General features: G+C 40.1%; 2 protein-coding genes across 2 annotated transcripts in view; one reads left to right on the forward strand and one right to left on the reverse strand.

Moving 5' to 3' along the window:
* Positions 1–823, reverse strand: part of LOC134530376 (signal recognition particle subunit SRP72) — a 32,476-nt gene extending 31,653 nt beyond the window's left edge. Inside the window, exons 1-2 of the mRNA XM_063365147.1 lie at positions 641–823; positions 394–511 (exon numbers count right to left, since the gene is read on the reverse strand). Of these exons, the coding sequence (XP_063221217.1) occupies positions 394–511; positions 641–743 (221 nt within the window). The 5' untranslated portion in view covers positions 744–823. The remainder of the gene's footprint in view (positions 1–393; positions 512–640) is intronic.
* Positions 824–8,115: 7,292 nt separating this feature from the next.
* LOC134530377 (uncharacterized) lies at positions 8,116–26,657 on the forward strand. The gene is made up of 4 exons (XM_063365148.1): positions 8,116–8,353; positions 13,859–14,200; positions 23,075–23,215; positions 26,220–26,657. Exons 1-4 carry the CDS (start codon positions 8,269–8,271, stop codon positions 26,324–26,326), a joined length of 675 nt encoding a protein of 224 aa, XP_063221218.1. The 5' UTR covers positions 8,116–8,268; the 3' UTR covers positions 26,327–26,657.
* Positions 26,658–26,765: the final 108 nt, after the last annotated feature.

Genomic DNA, 26,765 nt, shown 5'->3' on the forward strand with positions numbered 1-26,765 from the left:
AGCATCATGTACTAGAGGATCAATGTCTACAGAATCAAGAGATCAACTTTGATACACGATATGAAACAATTACATTACTACGAGTTAATAACTGAAGATACGTTAGCTCCAAATCACAGCTCTCAAACTGAAATAATGCAAGAGCAATAAAAGCATTGTAAAACTCCTGAACGGGATCACATAGGTAAAACACAAGAACACAACAATCGTTTTGTGCATTTCTACCAGATAAATATTTTTTACTCTTCCTAACAAGTCTTACAGATTCATTTGAGGAAATAATGATATAATAATAGCTTGACTAAGCATCTTATATTAGATATAGCTCAACCCGAAACCACGTTGTCTTAGTAACAATTTTTACATTTATATAAATAATTAACAAAAACTCACGCTGACAACTTGGGCTCCTTCGCACATGCTTTGAGAGCATCTTGGAATTTAGATAACTGGATAAGACAAATTATTTTGCAATGAAATGCCTTCTGTTCATCATTTTTCTGCTGAAGTACTGCAACATATTTAAGAAACAGTTATGAAACAAACATACAAACTAACTTAGCATATGGTTTAAGAACGACAACTTAAGAAGTACAAGACGACTAGTAAACATAAAAGCTTAAGGGCATCAAAAACATACTTTTATTGGCAGTTTTTAGAGCTCGTTCATACTCTTCTTTTTGGCCAAAACGACTTAATTCAGCATACAAAGAGCTGAGACTAACCTCCCTACTCGCCGCCATACTTTCACAACTTTATGTTTTATGAAGTGAAAAAAATAAACAACAAAAGACATAATATGATATAGATGACAGAAAGACTTGAAACTTTGCGATACGCCAAAGACTTTGAAAGGGGATACCATGGAGGAAACTTCTTACTTCAATTAGGATTCAGTTTATGCCATAATGAAAACACTTTTATTTTGACAAAAGACATTGCGCTAAGGATAATGAACAAGTAAAATTGCCTGGATGGAGAGGTAATATGGGTTTATAAAAGGCTACTCATTTGAAACACAGGTTGAAGACTTCCCAGAGAATTCAGTACAAGATGTCATTGGGGAGGAAAGTTGCTGAAGCAATATTGGTACCAATTTTCAAAGTCGGAAGGGACAGGGCAAACTACAGGCTAGTCAGGCCTACTTCTAGTGCAGAAAAATTAATGGAGAGCAGGTTAGGCAGGCACTTTGTGAGAAATGTGGATATTTAGGAAAGATGAACAAAATACAGTACGGTTTTAGTAAGAGGTTTCCTTTGAAACAAAGGCGGAATGGCTACAAAAAGACCATTAATAAGAGTGTGACACCGCTCCGTCTGCCTCCCTGTAGTAATTAAGTACGTAAGAAACAATGTGGGTCCCAGGGTTCAGTTCGGCCACGTGACCGGAAGCAGAGGCAAGCCGACTGAAAGAATCCCTGGGTCGTTCAGGCTACCCTGGACACAGTATTAATTTAAAAGATGCATACACTGACAAATTACAGAGGTTTATTCTCACTGGCACGAGGTACACGGTGCTGTCGCACTCCTGGCCGTTTATGTTTTCGGATATCCGTCTCTGCACTAATGCTGCCCCTTCCAGTGGCAGCACGGATTCCGTTGCTCGAGGAGGTCCCTTGCCGACGAATGATGCGTCAGACGTTCCCGCGTGGCATGAAGTCTCTGACGTTAATATTAAAGTGAATACACGACACTCCAACAATATACTTATGACACAGTTGCCATTGTGCGGACGTGCGCGTGTTGAACAATATTATGTCGACACGATGGACGTTTCCCCCACATGCTTGTTCGCGCGCGAAAACGCTGCTCCCGGGTAACGTTGATGTCGAACCAAATGTCTCCCCGGCTTCATCAGGCCGTTATGCCTCGCCAGCGCCATCTCTTGCGTGTTTAGTGCGACGCAAGTGTAGGTGATGTGCGAAGTTTTGTTTCTGTATATGATTTGACATATTATTTTATTGTAAATAAATTTTTGTTTTACGTTTTTTGTATATGTTTTGCTTATATTTTATTGTAATTAATTTAGTATTGAAGATTTATGTATTTTGTGGAAGTTTTATTTGTTCACCGGGCGCCAAGGCCGTGGCTTCCGCCTGTGACCAATCAGCGTGTTTCGCGGGCTCGTGGAGAAGGGAGAGACGCGGGTGCTCGGGCGCGCCAGGGGAGTGGGAGGCAGTCGTGGACCCGGCACGAGAGGCAACTGACGTTTTTGCGACGTCGCTCCGGGACGGTGAGATTGGAACGGGCGCGGTATTTGCTGTAGCTTCAGACTTTGCCGAGCAGAAGTGTTTTTAGTTTTGCAGTCGCCTTGTTTTTCAGTCGAGATTATTACTTTGTCATTCAGTCGCGTCTCTCATCTTGTCATTTTTCTCATGTGTTTTCTTCTCTTAATTTTTGCGAGTCACGGAGTATTTTTGTAAACTGGACATTCGCCGTCGCATGTACTGTGCTTTTACGTTTCTTCCTGGTCATTGTGGTGTACAGTCAGACAGCCATCTTATTGCACGCGAGTCATAGCGAAGTCAAGTCTTTGCAGCGTGGGTAATACTCGTCACGAGCAGGACATCCCGTATTTTTCAGTACAATATAAGTGCGCGGAACCGGGCTTCGCCCTATATAAATAGTCACAGGCGGAAACGCGGCAGCCCCATGTAAAGTGTTCATATTACTGTGCATAAAGGACCAGGAAACTTTATTTGAGTTGTTTTTAATTTTAATTCTGGATACTAAGTCCCTTGGCCACGCGGCCTGAAACCCCCTCTACCGAACTCTGAGTAGCCGGCAAAATAGAAACAATTCAGGGATAAGTCGACCAGCCCACGACAGCGTAGAAACTGCCGGCCCGTGTCAGCTCGCGGCAGCGACTGACTCCATTTTTCAGCGCCGGTCTGGAGGGGGACGCTAACTCCCGCCAAAAGGCACAGAGCGCGGGAAAACAGAAGAGGCCAGTTTTAAGACATAGTCGCACGTTGAACAATCAATGTTTATGGCAAAAACCATTCAAAGCAGTTACAAGTTTAAGTCTGTCCCTAGAAATAAATACATGAACACTTTTGCGTAGTTTGGCTGAAGCACCTTTCCATACCCGGCGGAATGATATGGCCAAAGTGGCCAGTAGTGGCGCTATCTTCGTAGTGTTCGCGCACTGCTCACATTTGGCACTCCGCTGCGCGCACGGGTGCGTTCGTCGCATATGCTTCTGGACAGGTGTTGATGATGCATAATGGCCTGTGTGACGAGAGGAGCACTGACGAGTGGCATTAAGTGTTTGGGGTAAATGAGAGAGAAGTGATATTCATATATATCGAGAATGCCTTCGATAAGGTACTACACTGGAGGCTCATTGAAACTGTGCTATTAATGCTACGGGACAATAGTGTAGTAAATTGGATACAACACTTCCTTTGGGATATGTGACAGAAGGTGAGGGAGGGAAAAGAAATATATTAAAAGGGAAGTGACTTCAAGGGTACTGCACGAGAGTGTTTTGGGCACCTCCTGTTCATCAATATGATGAATGATGATAGAATATGGAATGGGAGGAAAGCTGTTGATGTTTGTGGACGACTGTGTGATGTATGAGGCAGTGGGGAAGGGGGATTTTGTCAGACTATAATGCTGAACACTGCATAATGGGATGTCGTTAAATGTAAGTAAGATGAAAGTAGTTAGGCCATGGAAACAGAAAGGTATGTAAGGAAGTTAATTGCTTTAAGGAGCAGGACATACAAGAAACAGAGAAATACTAGTAACCATTCATGATATGCTCAAAACAAGTACAGCAGGTGGTATAGGCGTGCACAGGACTTCAGTATTGGTGGTGCCAGATTACACAACATCCCTGTCATACACGGACCCCAAGCCTAAGGCGGGAAGTCCAAGGTTCCTCCCCCGGAAAAATTTGGATTTGAAAGTGCATATTGGTGCTATTTAAGGTGTTTACGAACAAAAACATTAAATACACAGATGTAAAAATTTTAACATTTTTTATGACAAATTATGGCTTTGAATGTTATAATCACCAGGAAAACTACTAAACTATTTACATTTTTAAGCTTTGTTGAGCCATAAAGTAAATTGCACAATATGTTTGCACGAAATTCATGCTGGTGGCTTTGAAAAACCGTACTTACATGATTTCTGAAGACGCCAAATAAATGCTAGAAAAAATATTCTCAAATGTTAAGTTTTAAAATGAAAAAATCGAGGGAGTTTTTGTAACATACCTTAAATATGTAAAATATTAAAATAATAAAAATACACAAATAAGAGTGGGCAAAAGTTTTAACTTTTGGAATACAACAAAAATGTTTTGTCGGCGACTGCAAATAACCCTGGCGGACGGTGGCTATTATTCCGTGTGCCTGCCAAGTGGAGTGAACAGTGGACACCGATCGCGCATTCTATGTAATTCGAGGAGAACTATGAGAAGTATTTACATTTCAGAAGTTTCGTAGCCGCAGCCCGCGTGTACAACACAAGTAATTGCAAATGGCTTGTTTCCGTGTGTATAGTTGGTTCGATTGATAATTGATATACTGATAGTGTTATGAGCACATATCTGTAACTCGACACGATTGGAAAACATTTTTTTTTTTTTGGAAATAATATGGATTTTTGTAAGTATGTATTATTTATGCTTGTTATAAACAAAATAACGTTAACCCTAATGGTGGTGCCAAGGCACCTGTGGCACCTACCGTGCGCACGACTATGGCAGGTGGTAAGGAAGGGAACAAGGGAGCTGGAGCTGCTTGATAGTATCCTGTCGGGAACATGATGGAAAGTAATGGCAGAGTCGATGATGGAGTATTTGGCTGTGGTTTTTGACAAACACGTATAAAAAGGGAGGGGGGAGATAGGGTTGATATATTTTGTACCTCTGTCGAAATCCTAAAAATATATAATTCTCAACGACAAAAATAAAGAATATGAAAGTGACGCCAACCGCCGGTGCTCCCTCTGGTCCGCAAAGGTCGTTATGCCACAACAACACTTGCTCCTAAGTGCGTCGAACACGCCCGAGCGTGATGACCGCGGAGTGTGTGAAAGTGCGCCGCGACGAACACCAAAGCGACGTCAGCGCCCGGCCGGGTGTGGCAATGCGCCTAATTAATTATATAATTATTCTGTCTAGTTAAAACAACTAAATTAATAACAATTTAAAAGAGGATTCATGTAAGGAAAAATTATGTCTAATTGTATTATAAGCATATATTGTGTAACTTGTCTTTAAGTCCAAAACTGGCCGGGTCGGTTTTCCCGCATTCCACGTGGTTAGGCGCGAGGCCGCAGGGCGGTCACGCGCTCAGTTACCGTCGGGAGCTCGAAGGGGTCGGGCGCTCCGCGAACGTCGTGCCTTCAACTTTCGCGCTTCATCTCCATATCAGCAATAGTGTAAGTATTTTAAAATCCTTTAACTTGCTCGGCGCCGACACCACCTCAGTCGCACGATATTTCGTGCGACTCGTAACTTATTAATTTTTATCCCTACAGGTAATTTTCTCATATTTTACGTAATTCCATGTCCAGTTTAAGGACAGCGTATAGTGTTACACAGTTTTCGGCTTCATAGCCAGTTAATTGTTATTACCGTAGGCTCTTTGTAACGAGTGTTAAATGCTACTGACTAACTTTCGCCTTTTAATTTTCACCATTCTAAACGTGTAATTTGTAACGTGTGTTTTAACTGAATAACTTTCAATTCCAAGAAACTTTAGCGTGTATGTCTCCCGCTGGCATATCTACATAATTTTAAAGACATTAATATTTCGTCGCAGGCTAGATTGCAAACATTCCTGAACATAGGAATTTCTCTGCGTGTTTACGTGTCAGTCTAAGTTGTTGCAACACCAGTTCCGTGACTATCTGCCAAATCTTTCATAGGGACGAGTGCCCACCGTTTCAGCTTGTCGATATTACTGTGCAACCTATTCGGGTCGCGCGTGCTGTTTACATTCAGAGATACGCGTGTCACAGCGGTCCGACAACGGACGCGGCCAGTACCGGGACCAATAAATGTATCAATACTGAATAAAGTGCAGTGTCCTGTAACTCGTTCACCAGTCATTTACAAGGCGTCCTGGGTGGCCTGAACAGCCCAGGTAAGTTCCGAACCACGACGCGCTCCTGCCTGCAGCCACGAGGCCGAACCCCCGTTAAAACCCCTGAGATCCTTCCAACGCTAATATTTAATTAAAAACTTAAACAGGCAGCGGGAGTGGCGTCAAAAGTAAACAAAAGACTAATTTTGCACACACACCTGGTTTGAGATCCATACCTAGTGATGGAGATAAGGGAGCTGGAGAAAATGCAGTGGAGAGCAGATAGATGGGTCATGGGTATGTGGAGGAGCTGGGAAAAGCGAGATGGGGAGATACATAGTGATTCGAGATCTGAGGTAGAAAATATTACTGATGAAGTGTGTAGAAAGATAGGATTTTTGAAAATGATAAAGGTAGATGGATAAGTCAGGGAAAGCTGGGAAGATGGGTGCAAAGAGATAGGTACAGAGTAAAGAGAAATTCTGAATGTAAGCTCCATAGGGAATGGAGGTGAACAAAAAAAGGGAAACATATTTCTGGTAGAACAAGAATTAAGTGGAATGGGCTTAAGGGAGAAATATTGGAATTGAGAGCTTCAAAGGACTATGGGTATTGCTCAATTTGGGGGGGGGGGGGGGGGGGGAAGTGAAGTAAGGGGAGGACTCCCTGTCACTGGGTGGAAGCCCAAATTCAAGAGAAATTTAAATCAATCAAATTTTATTTTCATTGACTTAGAAAATTTGTTTGATAATATATTGCAAGTTAAGTTGAAAAAGAAGGTGGAAGGGTAGTAAAAGATAGAAGGTTATTCACAAAGCCTAATATCCTGGAATTATAGTGGAAATGGAGAAAATGGGGGAAATTATAAAAAAGGCATCAGCCACTCTAAGAAAGGGAAAATTTAACTGTGAATCAGCACACATTTGTCAGAGAAAGGTGAACTCGAGGGTATAGGGTTCCACCTACGTGGCAAAAGGATCTGTTTTATACTCATCACCCCATGACTAACCCTGGCTGTATAGCCTCTGGAATGCTGATCACTCAGTAAGTATACACACAAGAGTTTTGCCTTTCTATATAAGCTATTACACTGCCCGATAAAGTTGTATTCTCACCATTAGCTATATTAGTACGATCAATGATGATGTCTTGGGTTATGGCCTGAATGACTGAATGTACAAACGAGTGTCTACGAAACAATTGATGTTGTTTGTAACCAGTCACTTTGATATTGAACTAAATTCTTGAGAGAAACGCTCAAGTTTTACGAGCCGAGAGCTGCGGTGCATCGCACCGCATGACCACCTTCCGTGCTGGCACCAAGGTCACTTACTCACCAGTTCACATTCTCCTTATATTGAATTCATGCCTCACACATCGCGAAACAAAACACTATCGCAAAGAAGGGAGTACTTCATTAAGATGAACACAAATAAAATATATAGAAGAATATTATTAATAACTAAAACTAAACACGTCATATTAGGAACTGTTCGCTGTGCTCTATTAAATACCCTAGAATTAACTGATGTTGAGGATAGACATTCCATAATAGCCTGAAGGATATTGGTGTGGTCTAAGGACGTCTTCATCAACAGGACACTGTGGTAAAAGTGTAAGATAAGCTGTCGAAGGAAGAAAGTCACATTACTGCTGGGACTTCTGCTTTTTTACTTTCATGGTAATCAATACACAGATATTAATCAATTGTAACAAGTAAATTTTGCAAACAACTGTGTGGTGTTTTTTTAATCTTAAGAGGATCCTTATAACAGCAATAGGAAATATAAGAACATGGGCTGAAAGAACTGCCATGAGGATAAAAATTGGCAAAACAAAGGCTGTCAGGTTAAAAAGTTTTTATGCAGTGTGTGTGTATTAGCGAGGAACATGTTACAGTTAATAATGGTAAGAGAAAATAAATGTGGAATGTTGTTTGCCAATGGTCTGGTGCTCAACAGACGATTGATTAAATTTTATTTGTAATCCTTTTGTGGGTAAAAATATTGTTTTAACTGTAATACTCTTCTTTGAAGTTTCACATAGCAGGCTATACATTACTAAGCTTGAAAAAGTTTTTAACTGTTGTGTTGGTCACATTGGGCAGTCGTTTGTTTGGTGGGAAAATAAACTAATTTTCAAAGTTATTGTTTTATAAGTAAAGCAGTCAAAACGAAGCTGAAAGTTGAGGTGTGCGGAAGTTATCTAAAAAATAATTCATTATGCATGAGCCACTTTTTGATATATTTGGCACAACACATCGCGAGCCTACCTTGATGAACCGGCAAATAACTGATAATTTAAAAGGTATGTTGTTCGGGAATTGAACTTTTCACAAGTAGAGCCTTATGATTATTTACAAGTTTGTCAGTGTTTGATAAGAGGGTAAATATTACTTTAGAGGCTACCTCGATGAAAGTTGTTTGCAGATAAATTGGCAATTCGTTAGTAGGAATCCTGCTTTAAGAATAATTAGTTTTAGCCTAGAACCCAATACCATAGCAATATTAATGGCGTCACCAAAATGGCAGCGCTCACGTAGCTAATGGGCAGGACGATTCAATTTTAATTTACCAAGTAGATTCTTTTGAATGTTCAATTTTATTATTCGTTTGATAGATTCGTTCATTTCATTCTCTTAGTTGAATTGAATTGACTAATAGGCTCGCAATTGGGCTTTCACCCAGTGACAAGGAGTCCTCCCTTTTCATTCACCTTTCCCCCCCACAATCAGCATTCTCCTCAGATCCTTTGCATCTTTCACTCTTTGCATTTTACCCATAGCATCTCTTCATCCAACCCATTCCACTCCCTTCCTGTCCTGTCAAGAAAAGTGTCCTCCCCCTTTCCGTTCACATCCAGTCCCTATTGAACTTCTGCCCATGATCTCTCTTTATACCCACCTCTGTGTATCTTAGTCCCCAGCCGCTCCCAGCCCCCCCCCCCCCCCCCACTCCCTTTATCACCTTATACAGTCTGACTAACCTTTCCATCCTTCTCCGCCCTTGTAATGCTTCTTACCCTAGCTCTTTAATCATTTCAGTCAGACTATGCATTTCCCCCTCTTGCTTTCCCCTTCTCTTCCACAGACCCATCACCCGCCTCGCTGCTCTACGCTGCAACTTCTCCGGTCACTAGGTAGGAGTCCCAGATCACAGCCCCATACTCCATTACTGGCCTAACCAATTAGGAGAATGGCTTCTCTCTTACCCTCCTCCCTGCCCCCTGCAGGGTTCTACCAAGCAGCCCTAGCACCCTCATACCCTTACTCACCACCTGCTGAACCTGTTTTTGCCCATCCCAGGTTATTCTGTAGGGTCACCCTCAGGTACTTATACTCTTTGGCCTCCTTTATCTCCTGCCCCTTCGACATATACACTTCCGTCTTTACCTTCCTCTTCCTCGTGAACCTAACAACCTTTGTCTTTTCAACATTCAGCGACATCCCATTTTGTTCCATCCATTGTTCCAGTCTGCTCAAGTCACCTTGCAGATGAACTCCTTCCGCCACCACCTCATACACTATGCAATCATCTGCAAATATTCTCATCCTGGCCTCTATCCCCTCTCCAATATCATTCATCAGTATAATGAACAACAGGGGCCCCAACACACTCCCTTGCAGAACTCCTGATGTCACTTCCCCCTCTTCAGACCTTTCCTCATCCGTCCTCACCCTCTGCTTTCTATCTCTTGGGAAGTCTCTTACCCATCTAACCACCCTCTCATCCCACACCAACATCTCTACCTTCTCCATTAGCCTCTTGTGAGGTACTCTATCTAATGCCTTTTCGAAGTCTAAAAATTGCATCCATCTGCTTTCCCCCGCCCACCACTTCCACCAGAACCTCCAGCAACCCCGCCATCTGTTTCACACAAGAACACACTCCTGAATTCATTCTGTCTATGGTCCACCCAACCTAGGTCATTCATTACTTCCATCATATAACAGCCCACCAGCCTCTCCATTACTTTCCCTATGCAGGAGAGCAGGACGTCAGGCTGACTGGTCTGTAATTCACCGGGTTAGTCTTATCCCTACCTCCCTTGTAAATTGTTACCACTACCGCTTCTTTCCATTGATTTGGCAACTTCCCCTTCTCCAGGGATTGTTTGATCACTGTTAAGTATCTACATACCTCCATACCCCCCAACTTAAGGAGACTGTTCCCAATCCTGACTGGCCCAGGTGTCTTCCTCCCCTTCAAATTCCTGACACCCTTTGGCTTTCTCCGGACACCCTTTCACACCTCTTCCATCCTGATCTCTAAACCTCTCTGTTCTACCATGTTTGCTACTTTCCTATACTCCCATACCTTTTCTCTTACAAACGCAGATAGGTAGGTACTGGTCCTGTAGCAAATTTGCCTTTTCCCTGTTCGTACATTCCTGCCTGTTTCCCCTGAGCACCGCTATTCCTTCCTCTCCCTTCACCCTTCGCACATATATGTAAATATCTCCCCCATTTCCTTTTTCGTTTTGTCCCATTAGCCTTTCCATGTACGCATACCTTGCCTCCCTTGTTTTCCTCCCCAATTCCTTACCCCACTCCTCCATCTCTGCCTTTATTTCTCCCCCTCCTTTCCTCCTGGTCCTTGCATGTAGCATCCTACACTTTCTTTTTAAGGCCCTTATCTGCCTCCCATAATAGATAGGATCACCCCCTTTCCCTACCCTCCTTCCAGGCACAAACTGCTCCATCATCTGCTCTAGTAAGTCTCTCAAGGCGGCTAATTTTTCATGAAGTCCCCTAATCTTTACCCATCTACAATACTCCCTCTTCAGATATGCTTTCGCGACAATGGGATCGGGCACTTTTCAAGAGTAACTCGTTCACACATTCAAGTACTTGGTACATCTGGGTGGCTGATGGGTTGGTCATCATAATCTGGTTGGCTCGGATAGCTGATATTTCAGACATTAGCTGTTAGGAAAAAATGTGTATGAACACATTTCTAAACTCTAACAAATATATTTAGTAAACAATCCCCTAAACAATACCCAAATAATAAATGTAATGCAATACTTGTTAACATCTATACATGTGGCATGAAGCTTTTGTTGAATGGGGTATTTTCCTATACTGCTAACCTATGCATATATGCGGTTGGAACTAGTTTTTATTTGCTGCTGCCATCTGTAAAATCAATACCGCAAATTAGTGTGCCATTTTTTCCTTCGTAGAAATGTGTGTTTACATTTTGTACATATAATTTCTCTTATGTTATTGGTGCCAGTAACCAGACTGATTTTTCTTCACTTTCAAGTTAAAAACTGCATTTCCTTTTTACACAACTAAGGAGTAAATCTGGCACATTTGGGACCACGACCATTCGAAATCAACAACTTTGCCAGAGTATGGACAGTCAGTGTAGTTTTTACAGGAATGCCTCATGTGAAACGTTATCTGGCCGGGCTGATGACTAAATTGTTAAGTTGGCACAGTACTTCACTCATATGTGGTAATAGTCTCTCAGTAGCCCATCTCTTTTCCCTTGGTCTTTCAGGTTTGTTTGTGATATTTTATATATTTAGTTTTAATTTCTCTGTTTAAATTAAATGCTGTCATTTCTGTCTGTTTTGTCCTCAAATCTTCTTTGTTATGTGTACCATTTGTGATTGTCCTTTCCTGTGGCTAGATTTGTCTCTGAGGTGCATAATGTGTAATTCAAGTGTAATTGGTTAGGTGAATGCTTTCTTAGATGATGTGTTGCAAGCCCCTACTGTTTTATCTCTTCTTTTTTCAATTCGGCTCAGTACTAGTAACTGCACCTCTAATTACCTATTCTATCCGCCCAGCGCTCTCACCGCAGGCCGAGTTTGTAGTATGACTGTGTGCAACTTTTAAATATTGATTTTAAAAATAAAACATCATTATGCTTAGAATTTCTTAGTTTAAAATTAAATATCAATGCATAGCAGATTTTTATTTGGTTGAAATATACAAAATAAACTTCATGTAATTACTTAATAATAGAAAAAGAAAACTGTCCATCAGGTGGCATTAAATTGTGCAGTAATGGTAAAAAAATTTTTTTCCCGCAATCAAGAAATACTTAAATTTGAAATGAAAGAATGTAACAAAAACTAAATTAAGGAAACAAAGAAAAATCAGTAAAACAATACTAGTTATATGTCTAAATCTTTGTCTATTTCTAAATAGATTGTTGACTTTGCAAATTTGATCATAAATAAATTTCACAACATGTAATAACAAATCAATGCAATTTTTGGTCTACCTCATGCATTGAGAATTTTGTGCAAACAAAAGCTATAACAAAATACAGTTTATAATTTGTCAACTGTCATGTCATTACACTAAGTATTTTTTTACTCCAATGTAGCTTATGGAGTAGGTATCCTATGGAAAAAAATTAAACATTTTTTCCAATTTTTAGTTTTGGGACAATTGAATGCAATTTCTTAGAACATTTTAAATTCATCATATTACTTTTTACAAGCCTGAAGAATCTGATTGTTAGATTGAGCTGTGACAACTATAGATTTTGTTCTACCCTTAGGTTTGGCACAGGGCTGAAAGCAATAATCTTACAATAATACATATTTTTTGTAATCTGTCAGTTACTTGGCTTGAGCCAGTTTCTAGTTTAGGGCTTTTTTTTAAAAAAACTGTTGTCATCCCTGTCAATATTTTTTTTACTTATGAATTTAAAGTCTGAAAGGTGTTGTTTTATTTGTTAATTTAATATTAGCTTTGTTTTTCTGTTTAAAAAAGAATAGCATTTATGATTTTGTTAAAATACTAAATATAAATTTGGAAATGATAAAATTTAAAATAGTCACTTTAGTTTTGACACCAGATACTAGTGAAGGATTTTCGTTGCTTGCATGTGGCTTTAGATTGTTTCACGCCACCAGTGTGTTGAGCGCTGCTGTCAACAAGGCTTTGAGGAAGAATCTGCCCTCTCGGCTGGGGGAGAATCATTCAGGGACACTGAGAGAATGATGGTTCCGCAAAGTGTGCGAGGCGGTCGTTCAGCTGCGCGAACTTGTGGCCTTACTAAGGGGGGACGGGAAAAAATCATAAAATCTTTTTCTTCCAGTAAACCGACCCCTGATATGCTGTGTTACCAGCAGGTAACCTAAACAACCACAGGAGGTTTGGTGGCTAGGTCCAGAATTTGCACTATTTCTTTAAGTGAAAGCCAAAGAAATATGATTTGCGAAAAGCTTCTAAAAACTAATAAAAATAAAGGCAATACTCACTTGTATGTGTACCTTGAGCTCTTTTCCATCCCCAGTTACGCCACATCTTAAAGGATATATAATTTCTTAAAAATAAGTAAAATAATATAAGATTTTGAATGGGGAAAAAATATATTATTTTTTTTATGCTAGACTCAATTTTCTGCTTTTCCTTCTCTGTTGTAGAGACTTATTTGCTAATTGTTTTCTTAGGAACCAACTGCAATTTTGAAATTTTAATGGTTAGAATAGAATACCTGCCTCCCACTGAGTCGAGGTTGAACCAGGAGTTTTCGCTATTGGGAAATGGCGGACATTGCTGTGGCCTGTGCGTTTTCTCAGGGTACTCCCATTTCCCCCATCAATTCATTCCATCTCACCTCACACATTCTCTAAGCTGGCCGGAACAACAGGTCTGTTCCTCGGGTAGGGCAGCTGGCGCCTGTGTGTTAGCCCCAATCCCCCAATTTTCATTTCATCTGTAAACAACTTATAAATATTCAAAAATGTTAGGAATCTATATGTAATACATCTTGATTCTTTCTTTAAGTAGTTTAGAAATAATATGTGTTAGTAATAATTACTAATGCTTATGTTATGCTGTAGGAAATGACTTGATGGACTTGAAAGCAGTTGGCTCCAAGAGCATGCAGAAGAAAGCTTTGGTGGATGTGAAGAATACCCTGGGGTCGGCACCGCTAACAGACAACCGTGGCGGACCCTTGAAGTCAAGTTCCTTATCAACGCCAGTATTTAACAAGGCAAAGGTTACACCCTTCAAAAGTCCTGCTCTCAAGCCCACAGCCGGAAAAAAAGTGCAGTCGAAATCGGACAGCAGTGATCCATTCGTCTTCTCAGAGCCAACCTCCAAAACATTCTTATCTGAAGGTGGCTATGGCATCCCTAATATGACTGTGGATATGGCATCTTTAGCCTTTGAAGATGAAGGTAAGACATGTTGGTCAACCATGTTGGATGTTATAAACACAGTTTGATGATGTGTTAGCTGTTTTAATACTCAAACTTTCATTTTATCAGAGTGGTGTGGGTGAATCTCAGATTACGGGAAATAATTGGTCTCTAGTGAATTGCTAAGAGTCCAGTGACAGTTCTACTACTTTTGATCTATTTCCTTACAGCTACAGATGACCTCTAAATGAGTTGTGTGTGTGTTCCAAGATTTATTTCAAAATATAAAAAAATAAAAAATAAAAACCTTGTAAAATGTCATTAGCATTGCTGTCCCAAGACACAGTATAGAAAGCTGTAGGTTGACTTGTGAACCAAATTGCTTAAGTTTGAAACTTATCTACAGATTTTTGAAAAATGTATACTTTATTGACTGATTTCTGAATATAAGTTTTATTTCAGTTTTGAAAATGCTCAGAGTACTTTGGATCAAAGTTGGTCCCTAGTGTTTTGTGTCATTAGCATGGTCAAAGTTTGTAAGCTCTTGGAAGATAAAAAAAAGTTTAGTTGTTATTCTTTTACTGACAAAGATATTTAGTTTCCATTAGGTTGGCAGAACTAACTTGGTTTTGGAGGGAACTACAAGCCTAAGTTGATGTTATCATATATTGTGTGGACTTTTTATGGTGAGTATGAAAATTGATTGTCATTAGCATGGATGTTGTAACTGCTATAAATAGTAATTATTAAAAAATATTTTTGTTCAGTATGATTGTTATCTATGTTTACTTCTTCATGGCTTAGTGAAAGTTTTATGGGTCTTCAAAGATTGTCAGGTTAGGTTAAAGTAAAAATTTTCATTAGCATGGACAAATTCATTGTCATTGGCATGGGCATTTCTGAACTTGCTGACCATGCTAATGACACCAGTCCATGCTAATTGTTATGTATAGACCACGCGGACATGGCGGCGGCTGATGCTCGACTGGCTGAGTGACGCATCGGTCTATGTTGCCAACCTGAGTCACCAAATATCCTCATCCATACTATATACAACACTTCCCCCCATTTAATTTGTCACGTAATCATCTAACTTTCTTGGTGGCACTCGATGTCTCCTCGAGGACCTGTCCTGAGTACGGCCTAGTACAGAACTGGAAGGAAAACCCCTGAATGGAGGAGATCCTTGGGAGATCCCCGGGCTGTTTCCATATCCAGGCATCTCGGAAGCTGATTTTACGGGTGTCCCTGCTGCCGCTGTGGACTCATCTGCAGTCGTCCGACCCCGTTCGCCAGTTGGTTCTGCTGCTGTTATGGCCGCCGCTGCTGGCTGCTGCGTACCTTCACTGCTGGGGCGAACTCCGGATGCAAACTGGTGTGTCCGCTGCAAAAACGTCTGCTCCCTACAGGACACTGCCTCCCCAGGACACTGTCCCCTGTCTGGCTGGCTACTTCTTCGACGTAACTGATCGACGTGCCTCCTGTGTAAGCCTCCTTGCACATCTTTGACCCCATATATCAGCAACCCTTCTACCCCAGAGATCCAGCCTGGTATCCACTTTGGGACTCTTCTATAATTCCGCAGCCACACTGCCTCACCTTCTCTGAAGTGTCGAACCCGCGTTGCTACCGTATTGTCCGCCTGACTTCTCTGAACTGTACCTGTTGCTGGATGGAGTTTTGTCAAAGCTGTCTGTAATGATCGCCCCATCAACAACTCCGCGGGAGTTTTCCAAGTGTTATTTTCCCCTTGTCTTGGCGTAGTGCGCCATGCCAACAGCGTCCGTGCTATTCGAGTTCGCCAGTCACCCAATACCAGTTTACGGAGTTTCACCTTGAAAGTTTGCACCGTCCTCTCCGCCAACCCATTACTCGAAGGATGATAGGGTGGTGCGAAAACCATGTCAATGCCATTATTTTTTAAAAACTGTGCCATCTCTTGGGATCGGAAGGCTGTCCCATTATCTGCCACCACAGTGTCTGGCAGTCCATGATAACTGAATATGTCTCGTAATTCTTGAATTACGGCTGTTGCAGTCATACTTCCCACTTGCCTGACCTCTGGCCACTTGGAATACGCATAGACTACAATGAGAAAATTAGCTCCTTGAAATGGTCCCGCAAAATCTATGTGCAATCGAGACCATGGTTTGTCAGCTGTGGGCCAGGCTACTGCTTTAACCTTAGGTGGATTATTTTGACACTGCTGACAACTTTTGCATTCCTTCACAACCTGTTCAATTGCAGCATCTAGTTTTGGCCACCAAAAGTAACTCCTTGCCAACGCTTTCATATGCACCACCCCATCATGGTTTGCATGAAGCATGCTCATCACCTCTGTCCGCAACTGTGGTGGGATTACTACCCTGGATCCCCACAACAAACACTCCTTGTGAACAGACAGTTCCAGCTTCCGTCGAACATAGGGCTGCATCTCCTCTGTCACTTGATCTGGCCATCCATTTTGTGTATATGTCAACACCTTGCACAGTAAATGATCCTTCCCAGTCTCTCTTGCTATTGTCTGTGGATCGACAAACACTTCCCCCGCTTCTTCCAGCATGAGAATTTCACTGGGACCTGGAACTGGGAATGCAGGTGACTGCAGAGGCAATCTGCTAAGGGCATCAGCATGCTGTATTTGGGTCCCTGGTCTGAATTCTAGTTCAAAATCATACATTCCTAACATCAAACTCCATCTCAACAATCGCGGTGAAATGGTATCTGGAACGGGCTGCTTGGGATGGAGAAGGCGCAAGAGTGGCTTATGGTCAGTCACGATCTTGAACTGTCTTCCGATCAAATATTGTTTAAATTTGGACACCCCAAAAATGACAGCCAAGGCCTCTTTGTCCACCTGCGCGTAGTTTCGTTCGCTCTTTTGTAGTGTCCTAGACCCAAACGCGATTGGAGCTTCCGTCCCATTACCCAGATCATGGGCCAGCACCGCCCCTACCCCATACTCAGATGCATCACATGTTAAAACTAAGGGTTTGTTTAGGTCATAGTGTATCAAGACTTGCTCCGATCGTAAAAGCTGCTTGGCCTCTTCAAACGCCCTTGCGTGTGCATCTGTCCAGCACCATGGAGTGTTGGCATCCAGCAGTCTGTGAAGAGGCTCTAATACATCTGCTTTGTGACAAAGAAATCTCTCATAAAAATTCAAGAGACCCAAAAATGCCTGGAGCTCTTTTTTGTTACTAGGTTCTGGCGCATCGTGAACTGCTTCAACCTTACTTGAAAGTGGATGGATACCCATCTTGTCAATTCTGTGTCCCAGGAAAACAACTGAATCCACCCCCCAAACACATTTTTCACTCTTTAACCTAAGCCCTGCACTTTGCAACCGTCCCAGGACTTCACGGACACGACTCCAGTGCTCATTGTCACCTCCTCCGGATATTAATATATCATCAAGTAATACTACTGTACCAGGTATGCCAGCAAGCAAGGTGTCCATCAACCGCTGGAATATCGCTGGACCACTACTTATGCCAAATGGTAATCTCTTAACCTTGAACAACCCCTTCATGGTATTTACCGTAAGCAATTTTGCTGTGCCCTCATCTACAGTTACCTGCAAATATGCTTCCTCCAGATCCAGTTTTGAGAACAGCTGTCCTCCCTCTAGTACTGCTAGTGCTTCACTGACAGTGGGCAATGGGTACACACTAGTGTCACACACGCTGTTTACAGTGCCCTTATAGTTCCCGCAAAGCCGAATGGACCCGTCTTTCTTCAAAATGGGTATGACTGGAGTCGCCCAACCCGAAAAGTCCACTGGTTCATACACTCCACGCTGCACTAACCTATCTATTTCCTGGCTCACCTTGTCTCTCAAAGCAAATGGTATTGGCCGGCTCTTTTTAAACACAGGGTCACATTCTGGTGGAACTGTTATTGTCACTTGTGGTCCTACATATTTTCCCAGCTTATCTGCCTTAAACACATCCGGAAACTCCCTAACAATCCCTGCTGCCAAGTCTTCCCTAACCTTGTTCACCCCCACTAACTTAATTCCCAGAGGTGCAAACCAATCTCGTCCCAGCAAATTTGGCCCTTGTCCTTCCACCACTACCAACTCTAGGAGTACCGCTGACTCACGCCCCTTCAGTTGTACAGCAACTTCCATAACCCCCATCACCTGTAGATATTCGCTGGACCAGGTGCGTAATAACATGTCCTTCCTTGTCAGTGGAGGTTCCTGAGGCCACAGGGCCTTGTAAGTTCTCCCGCTGATAATCGATCGACCTGCCCCCGTGTCAACTTCCATCATCGCTGATTTCCCATCCAGCAACACTTCCACACACCACGGTTTCCTGGGCTGTTGTTCCCGCATATTGTACAGCGTATATTGCGTGGCAGCAATCGATCGACCTGCCCCCGTGTCAACTTCCATCATCGCTGATTTCCCATCCAGCAACACTTCCACACACCACGGTTTCCTGGGCTGTTGTTCCCGCATATTGTACAGCGTATATTGCGTGGCAGCACCTTCCGAACAATCCTCTTCAAAATGCTGTACTTCCTGTGCCACTTCTCGTTGCGCTAGGTCGTTTGTTTTCGAAACTCCCTCATGCTTTTTTTTTGTGATACAAGCCCGCTCAATGTGTCCCCTCTTTTTACAGAACCGGCATACAGTGTTCCAATGTCGGCACGTGTCTGCTGCGTGCTGCCCATTACAGCGCCAACATAGCTGGTTCTCGTTGTCTCTTCCCTTCCTTATCGCTTCCCTTTGTCTTCCCAGTGATATAGTGTTCGACTTAACCGAACCCGCCGGTTTTGAATATCTTGACACGCCATTGTTCACTTTGTGTACACTCTCTTCCACTATTGTACTGTCTCTCAAGTCCGCCATGTTCTGTCCAGTCGCCTCTGTTGCCATCGCAATATCCACTGCTTCTTTCAAGGTTAGTTTCTCTTTAACGAGGAGAGCCTGTTGCACTGATTTATCCCTTACGCCGCAAACGAGCCGGTCGCGAAGCATTCGGTCGAGGTCCGAGAAATTGCAGTGTGTACTCAGCCTTCGAAGCTCTGCTATGTACACGGCGATCGTCTCCCCATCTTTCTGATCGCGCTTCAAAAACTTAAAAGTTTCCACAATTTCACTAGGCTTCGGGTGAAAGTGATTATTTAATATGGTGAAGACGTCCATCAAGGAAACCGACGCGGTCGACTTTGGTGATACTAGCGACGTCACCAGCCCGTACAAATCGGCGCCGCACACGGTATAAAACACTGCCCGCTTGGCCTCATCCTCCGTGATAGTGTTCGCGATAAAATAAAACTGTAACCGTTCGCGATAAGAATTCCACGATTCTTTCTCGGGCGCGAACTCTCCGATGGCTCCGATTAAGGCCATATTGTACACGAAATTGTTATCCGTTTTAACCTCGTCGCCAACTGTTATGTATAGACCACGCGGACATGGCGGCGGCTGATGCTCGACTGGCTGAGTGACGCATCGGTCTATGTTGCCAACCTGAGTCACCAAATATCCTCATCCATAGTATATACAACACTAATGAAATGTTTTTCTTTTACAGTTGGATAGGGTACTATATATATTTTCACTAAAACTCTTGAGTTATAAACATCAAGTTAAATATTTTGCTTTGAGTTTTTTAAGCAGTTTATTCATAAATATATGCTTAAAATTTAGATTTATTCATTTCAATTTGAAAATCCAAACTATGTTTTGAATGAAACCTATTTACGGAGTATGTTTCCTATGTTTATATGGTTACAGATTGACTGGTAGTATGGCTAGAAAGAAAGCTGCAATGAGTACAGCAGAAAGATTGAAGAAAAAAAAAGAATGTGAAAAAAGAAGGGGAGAGAGGCTAAAAAAAGACCCTGAAAAACTCAAAGCTATCCAAGAAAAGAAACACAAAATATACTTGAAAGCAAAAGTTACCGGCAAGGTGAAACTTGTTGCTGATTTTAATGATACAGAAAAGACAGAAACGAAAATAATGGAGGCAGGCAACTAAAAAATACAGAAATAAGAATAAAGAGGAAGAAGAAATGCAGGCATATTTACAAGAAAATGCACAAAATGTGTGTGATTCAGAAAGAGTCAATCAAGAAGGTAATGAAAACATACCATGCACATCGTCTATTCTGAAAGAGAAAGAGTCAGCACACAAAAAAAAAGGGGGGGAAGAAAACAAATTCGACGAAACAAAACAAAAGCTTACCGGCAAATTAAAAAATTGGCAGCAGTAAACAGTGCCCTTATGAAAATGTACCACAAATACAATAAAAGGTATCAGAGATTGCTGAAAGGGAAAGAAAAGACTCCAACATTGACTTCAAATACAAAAGTGAAGAAAAATCTCCGCAGAAGAAAAGTGCCTGATGATGTTCGCCGTAAACTGGTGTTTGCAGAAGTAATTACAAAGGAACTGGAAAGCAAATTTGATAGCATTAAAAAAAGTGAAAGAGAAAAAAATTTTTACAAAGGTGATCTCTGGAAGAATTTTAAAAAAGTATAGAATGCTGACTCACACTAAGCATTTTCTCCCCTTAAAACTGCATCTTGCAAACAAAAGGCGTTCACATGAATTAATTTATGAAAGGCAAAAGAAAGCAAGTATTGAATTTATGAAGAGGAAGGTACGTAACTTTTTAGAAAATGAGGGTAATTCTACTTTATGCCCAGGTAAAAAAGATGTGGTTTCAAAAAATGGGAAGCAAAAGCAGAAACGCTATTTGAACAACACATTAAAAAATCTGCATGCAAAGTTTCTACAGGCAGAGAACTTCAGGATCAGCTATAGTTCATTCTGTAGATATGTACAAGCCTTCTTGGATTGTTCCCAGGAAAGTACATGAGAGAGATACGTGCCTCTGTGCTAAGCACGAAAACATGAAGCTTTTTGTTCAAAAACTATATTTCTTGGAAATTATTAAAGAAAGAAATATTGATGATTTGTTAAAAGCTCTTACATGTGAGAAAACTAGTGAAGAGTGTCTAGCCAGAGGGTGCCCTCTTTGTACAAACAAGCATATCACATTCACAGAAAAGGAATTTGACTTTGGTGAACAAACCAATGTAAAACAATGGTGTCAGCCTAACACCATATGGCTCAAGAGCTGCTTTCTTTGTTTTTAAAGATCTCTAGAGCAAAATTACATTGTGTGTGATGTTTAACCTTACCCTTGGTGCACTTTAATTTTTACTTGTTTTCAAATAACTATGGCAAAGTGAACTAGGCCTATAATTTTAATGTTTAAATAAGCATGATATTCTAAGATAAGAAGTGGATTTGTAATTTTTTTCAAATTTCAATACCAAATTATACAGTTCTATTATTAAAATGGTGTTTACTGGTAGCATTATGTGAACTATCGTTGTTTTTCTTCTTCAAATATTTGATTCAAAGTAAATGGCTTTTTTAATTTTTTGAAACCTAAATGTGTAAGAAAGTTTGAAGATCAATGGCATAGTAATTGTTTCATGAAGGTGTATGGAAACCGTACTAATTGTTATTTAATATTAAAAGAATAAATTAACAGGTTTCTTTTTAAATTTCATTTATCTATGTATTTTATCAGGACAGAATTGCCTACTTACTGTCTACACTTTTTGTATGCTTAATCATTTACATGGTGTCATGTGTCATTAGCATGGATGCTTTTGTCATTAGCATGGTTGCTTGAATTTTGAAGTTTTAAAAAAAGTTGAAATTTTACATTTTCAGCTCTGCTGACAGGATACATCTCTTCATCTACCTTTGAGTAGGAGCTCATATATTTTTTTTAATTTTTAAAACTCATTGTGAAAATAAAAAAAAACAGCACAGTAAAATGGCTTGTAATCTGAGATTCACCCGTGTAGTTCTTGTGTGATTTGAAGTGTTCGTGGCCTGACATATGATCATTGATAAGTATTCAAAAAATGGAAGCTCGTAAGGCTATCGTAGCCCAATAGGTAGGTTGTTGATAGCTCATTTGAGCTCTGCCCTCACCAGACACTGCTTGTATGAATTCAGGGATTGGGAAAAGTCATGGATGAATCGAGATGTACTGTAAACAACGTATTCAAATGCAGCCAATATTAGATTTTAGAATGCATTTCTTTGCAAATTTTCTCAAGATGTTTACTAAACCTTGTGATACTTGTTCAGTGTGCCTGCCTAGTCAAGGGTGTTTTGGTGTGAGGCGAGATGATAAATGTGAACATTTGCTGGTTCCTCTAGTGTAGTATCACAGTGCAAGTCTCTGAACTGTCATGCGTAGGGCAGCTATGATATTTGAGTGTTAACCATAACATTATATGGCGGAGAATTGAAGATAAATGTGTAATCAAATTTCCTTGAGTGCCTTCTAAGAATCAGTGCATGGTGTTTCCTGCCTAAAAATTATTCTGAAAACTCAAATTTTAGCCATTTTCACTCTTCTGAAAATAAATTTAGAAACAAAATACAGAAACAGAACTTCTCCTCTGCTGTCAGCGTATTCTTAAATTTTTTCGTAAATAGTCAACACACTGATATCTTGCATAGTTTTTAAATTGTGTGGTTTTTTTTTCTGTAGCTCTACAAACTGTATCTGTACCCAGGTAAGTGGGAGCTATATACCCTCTTAAGGAGAACTTGTTCATCTAATTGCAAATAATAAAGTGAAATTGGGAATTGTCTTGCTAAGTCTGCCCTGGTATTGCAGCAGTGTTAATCTCTGTGGCATTAGCTGGAGATCCAAACTAGCTTTCGAGCCCTTCTTATCATTGGTTCTGCTTTATAATCAGGGATGAGTTCTTAGGAAAAATTCCTTTTTGTAACAGACTTAAATTTTGGGATGCATATTCCCTCAAAATGTCAAAATACTTTCTGATGTAGTATTGATGTGTGTGTGTGATGGTATTTGCAGGCAAATGGATCACGTAAATTTTTTTATTTTTATTTGCAGATCGGTACGAAGACTTGATGACAGAAAGTCAGCATTATACCAGTGAACAAATCCACAAGTTGGTTAATTTCTGGGAGCTTACCCAATCACCATCAGAGTCAAACATTTCTCCAAAGGAACCAATGACTCTTTCTGCACCAGGTAGCTTTCTGTATTCTTCTTAAAATGTTTTTAATGATGAGTTATTACTTAAATGTTTATTCTGTGTATCATACATAATTATTCATGGTTAAATCTTAAATTTAAAACTAAACTGTTTAAAATTGAACCGGTCATATAAAGCTGCTAGCCGTAAGAAGATGGCTGAACTTTTTTAATTAGTACCTGGGTATTGAATTAGAATTATTTAGCATTTTTCATATATTGGTGTGTTTTTTGTTTGCAATAAGAACTATGTCACATAAAATTATGTTTCTGATAATATCTTTTTACTTTTCCTTTTTTCTATAAAAAAATTGTGAGAGCCAGATTGTTCAGTCCTGAGATGCTCCAAATTAAAAATTTAACCTGAGCATGTTTCATAAACCACATGAATTGTCTCTGCAGAAACACTGAAACAGAAAAATATTTTAGGTTGGGCTTCTAAAGAATTAAGTAATACACAATTGATAATTTTTTATTGGGCTTTGCCTTTTTGATTTAGCAAAGTGAGTAGTTTAGTGGAACAACACTGCAAAAAATTCAGAGGAGGAATCATATATGTCCTTTGTTCGATAACTATCTCAGCATTTGCATGGAGTGGTCCCTAGGGTTAGGGCTCTTGGTTGAGTTTTGAGATTGTTAATGGAATTCATAGGAAACCTTACAAGCTATGCAATACACACATATAACATTTACAATGTTGGCCACAGCATGTTTACATGTTTTGAGGTATTTTTTTTTAAATTGTGAATATTGAAAAGTTGTACATAAAATATTTGTTCCCAGCCCCTTAGTTTCTCTCGACGGCCCTGATTGTGTGATGTGACAGTGACTAGTAATCATTTTGTCAATTAAATGCTTATGTACAAACAATGAATTCAAAATTAAATTAAATTTCCTTTTATTTAATTTTTTTAAAAATCTCTTACATTGTTTCATTTATTAGGTAGTATTGTAATGCCATGTTCCACACTTGAAAACAAAAAGCACCTATTCTATTTACTGGATGATTGGGAAGCAAACAATAGTCTAATGGAAAGAAGTTGTTTTTTTTTTTTTTTTTTTCATATTTTTTCTTGGCCCCATCACATTCCCGGGCTTCCATCACCCTGCCGTTAATTATGTAGCGGTGCGGCTGTTTGCCAAGTTTTTTTTTTTTTTTTCAGCCACATGTGCCATCACATTCCCGTTCTGTTCCTGAAATAATGTGAATTCTGCTTGGTAGGTGCAACTGGCTAGAATTTGTAGTATGTAGTGATGTGTCGGTTCTGCTTTTTCCCCAGTTCTCAGTTGGGTTCCGGTTCTTAAAAATTGGTTTCTGGTTCTAGGTTCTCAGTTTTAGGTTAACCTCCACACAATTTCAAATTGCACAGTATACCCTAATACATGGCGTATTTGTTTAACATGACTTATCAGTGTCCCACTTTACCATAATTAGACCACGAACAAGTCACCTAGCACCAGGATAGCACAGTTTCTTCTTGTCTCACTAGATGGCTGTAGCAGCACTGCATCAACATTCTGTGGTGCAGCAATATCTAGTCATGCAGAATAGCAACATTTTTTGCTGGGTCAGTTTTTTTAGATGAACCATTCACTTGTCACATGGGACTTAAAAGTGAAGTTAAAAGACGTGTGCGTGTTGGTCGCCGGCAATATACCACTGTGTTTTACCGAGAAAATGATTAGATGTAATGCTTTCCGGTTCTTGGTACCGGTACCAAAATGTTTACGGTTCTCTGTGATGGTTAATTTGCTGAGAACCGGTGGAACTGAGAACTAGGACAGACCCATCACTAATTTGAAATAAAGTTGTCAGTTTTCTGGAAAAGTATTTTTAAGGAAATTTTCCATTAATTTGCTGGAAAAATTTCAGAAATTTCTGCAAAACTGGAAAACTTTCCAAAGAATTATACTTTCAGTGAACCACGCAAATAAATTTTTATCAATGTTATACAAACAGAACCAAATAAAACATGCATTTTGTATTTCTTTACCACCTAATGGCTTCTTAACATTTAAGAGTTGTGTAGCACCCATGCTACCAACTTATAGGAATAAAAAATTGTTGTGTTTGTATAATGCATATCAACCTATCTTAAATTATGTAAATCTATCTTGGTAAAGGAAAGAAGCAAAATTTTTCTGGAAATATATGTGGTTACAATTTTCTAGAAAAATTTCTAAATGGAAAATTTTCCCACACACATCTCTTATTTCATAGTAACTGATATGGTACACTATTATAATTAATGATTTTTTATGTTGACTCTGATGGTGCCTTACAAGCTTGTAATATTTGGGGGCATAATTATATATACCCGATTCTGATAGTACCATGGTTCTTTAATTCGACATGTTCAAGACCATGGCCTTGCAAATTAGTGATTTGGATTATTGAACGTAAGTGTAGTTTTATTCGAAATACCAAAGGAAATTTAATACTGTTTAATGGTATTTAAAATAAGTTGTAATAAACTGCTGTATGGCAAAAAAAATACACATCATTACGGTTTTAAAAAGTGATATCACGCAAGGCCATAACGAGAAAATAAGGGTTCGGGGTCAAATAATTTTGTCAGGGTCTTCCCTATTATTTAATTTACAATTTTTCAAACCCCACTATTCAAAAAAATCTAAAAACTATAAACGTTACCATGGCCATTACTGTAAAAGTGATCTGTGCATATTGTAAGGTTTCTAATGAATTGTGTCCACAGTAGACTTGTAATGTTTATCCTATCAGTGTAAACCCAAGCATTAAAACAAATCTGGAAACTCAAGCAGGGTCCCTCCTGGTGTCCGGGCTCCGGGTATTTTGCCCCCACTGACCCGCCCTCTCGGTGGCCCTGGTTATCAACTTGCTTTGGGAGTGCGAGAGGCTCTATGGGTGCCATATTGCAGAATGGGCCCAACTGAAGCGTGCCATTTTTAAGAGCGTCAACTGTGCATAGCATTGTGCAAGGGTTGGCTGTGTATTTACAAGTGGTGATGTGTTTGGCAGAGCTGGAAGTTCCCGAATTGAGCATGATGGTTCTACCCCCCATCAAGGTGCAGCCCATACCTCCGCCATCTTTCCATATCTGGGAGGACGAGGATGAAGCAGATTAGCTCCAAGTGTAGTTCTCTGTGTTGTGTGTACTGGCAGGAACATTTGAGTTTTACAACATTTTTTACCATACATATTTTTATAATAGTCACTTTTAAAATTGGAAGTATTTTTTAAATGTTAATTAAAACGTACATCTTGGCTGTTTTTAGTGTAAATTAAGTTCACACGTGCTTCACAAGCAAGTTTTGAAATGAAAATATATTCTTTGTAAGTGTGTTCAATTGTTTGGCAAATATGTAAGACTGAACAGTATTTGTAATATAAGGTAATCTTAATGTATGGTGTTGGAATGAATGTGCCTATATAGAAAATAAATAAACTACCATAGTTGACAGTTTCTTGAGCTCAGTAACCCCCAGTACACAGTTTTTAAAATATATTGATTTTGAGTACCTATATAATTTTTTTATTGGCACTCACACACCAAGAAAAGTACTA

Source organism: Bacillus rossius, chromosome 3 (genome assembly GCF_032445375.1).
Source record: "Bacillus rossius redtenbacheri isolate Brsri chromosome 3, Brsri_v3, whole genome shotgun sequence".
In the NCBI taxonomy this organism is placed as follows: domain Eukaryota; kingdom Metazoa; phylum Arthropoda; class Insecta; order Phasmatodea; family Bacillidae; genus Bacillus; species Bacillus rossius.

What these genes read in the sequence shown, in the direction of transcription:
- LOC134530377 (XM_063365148.1), top strand. Translation starts at nt 8,269, where the DNA reads ATGCATGAGCCACTTTTTGATATATTTGGCACAACACATCGCGAGCCT. An exon ending in TTTAGCCTTTGAAGATGAAG is followed by an intron (nt 14,201 to 23,074) that starts GTAAGACATGTT and finishes TTTTATTTGCAG; the next exon opens with ATCGGTACGAAGACTTGATG. An exon ending in AATGACTCTTTCTGCACCAG is followed by an intron (nt 23,216 to 26,219) that starts GTAGCTTTCTGT and finishes TGTGTTTGGCAG; the next exon opens with AGCTGGAAGTTCCCGAATTG.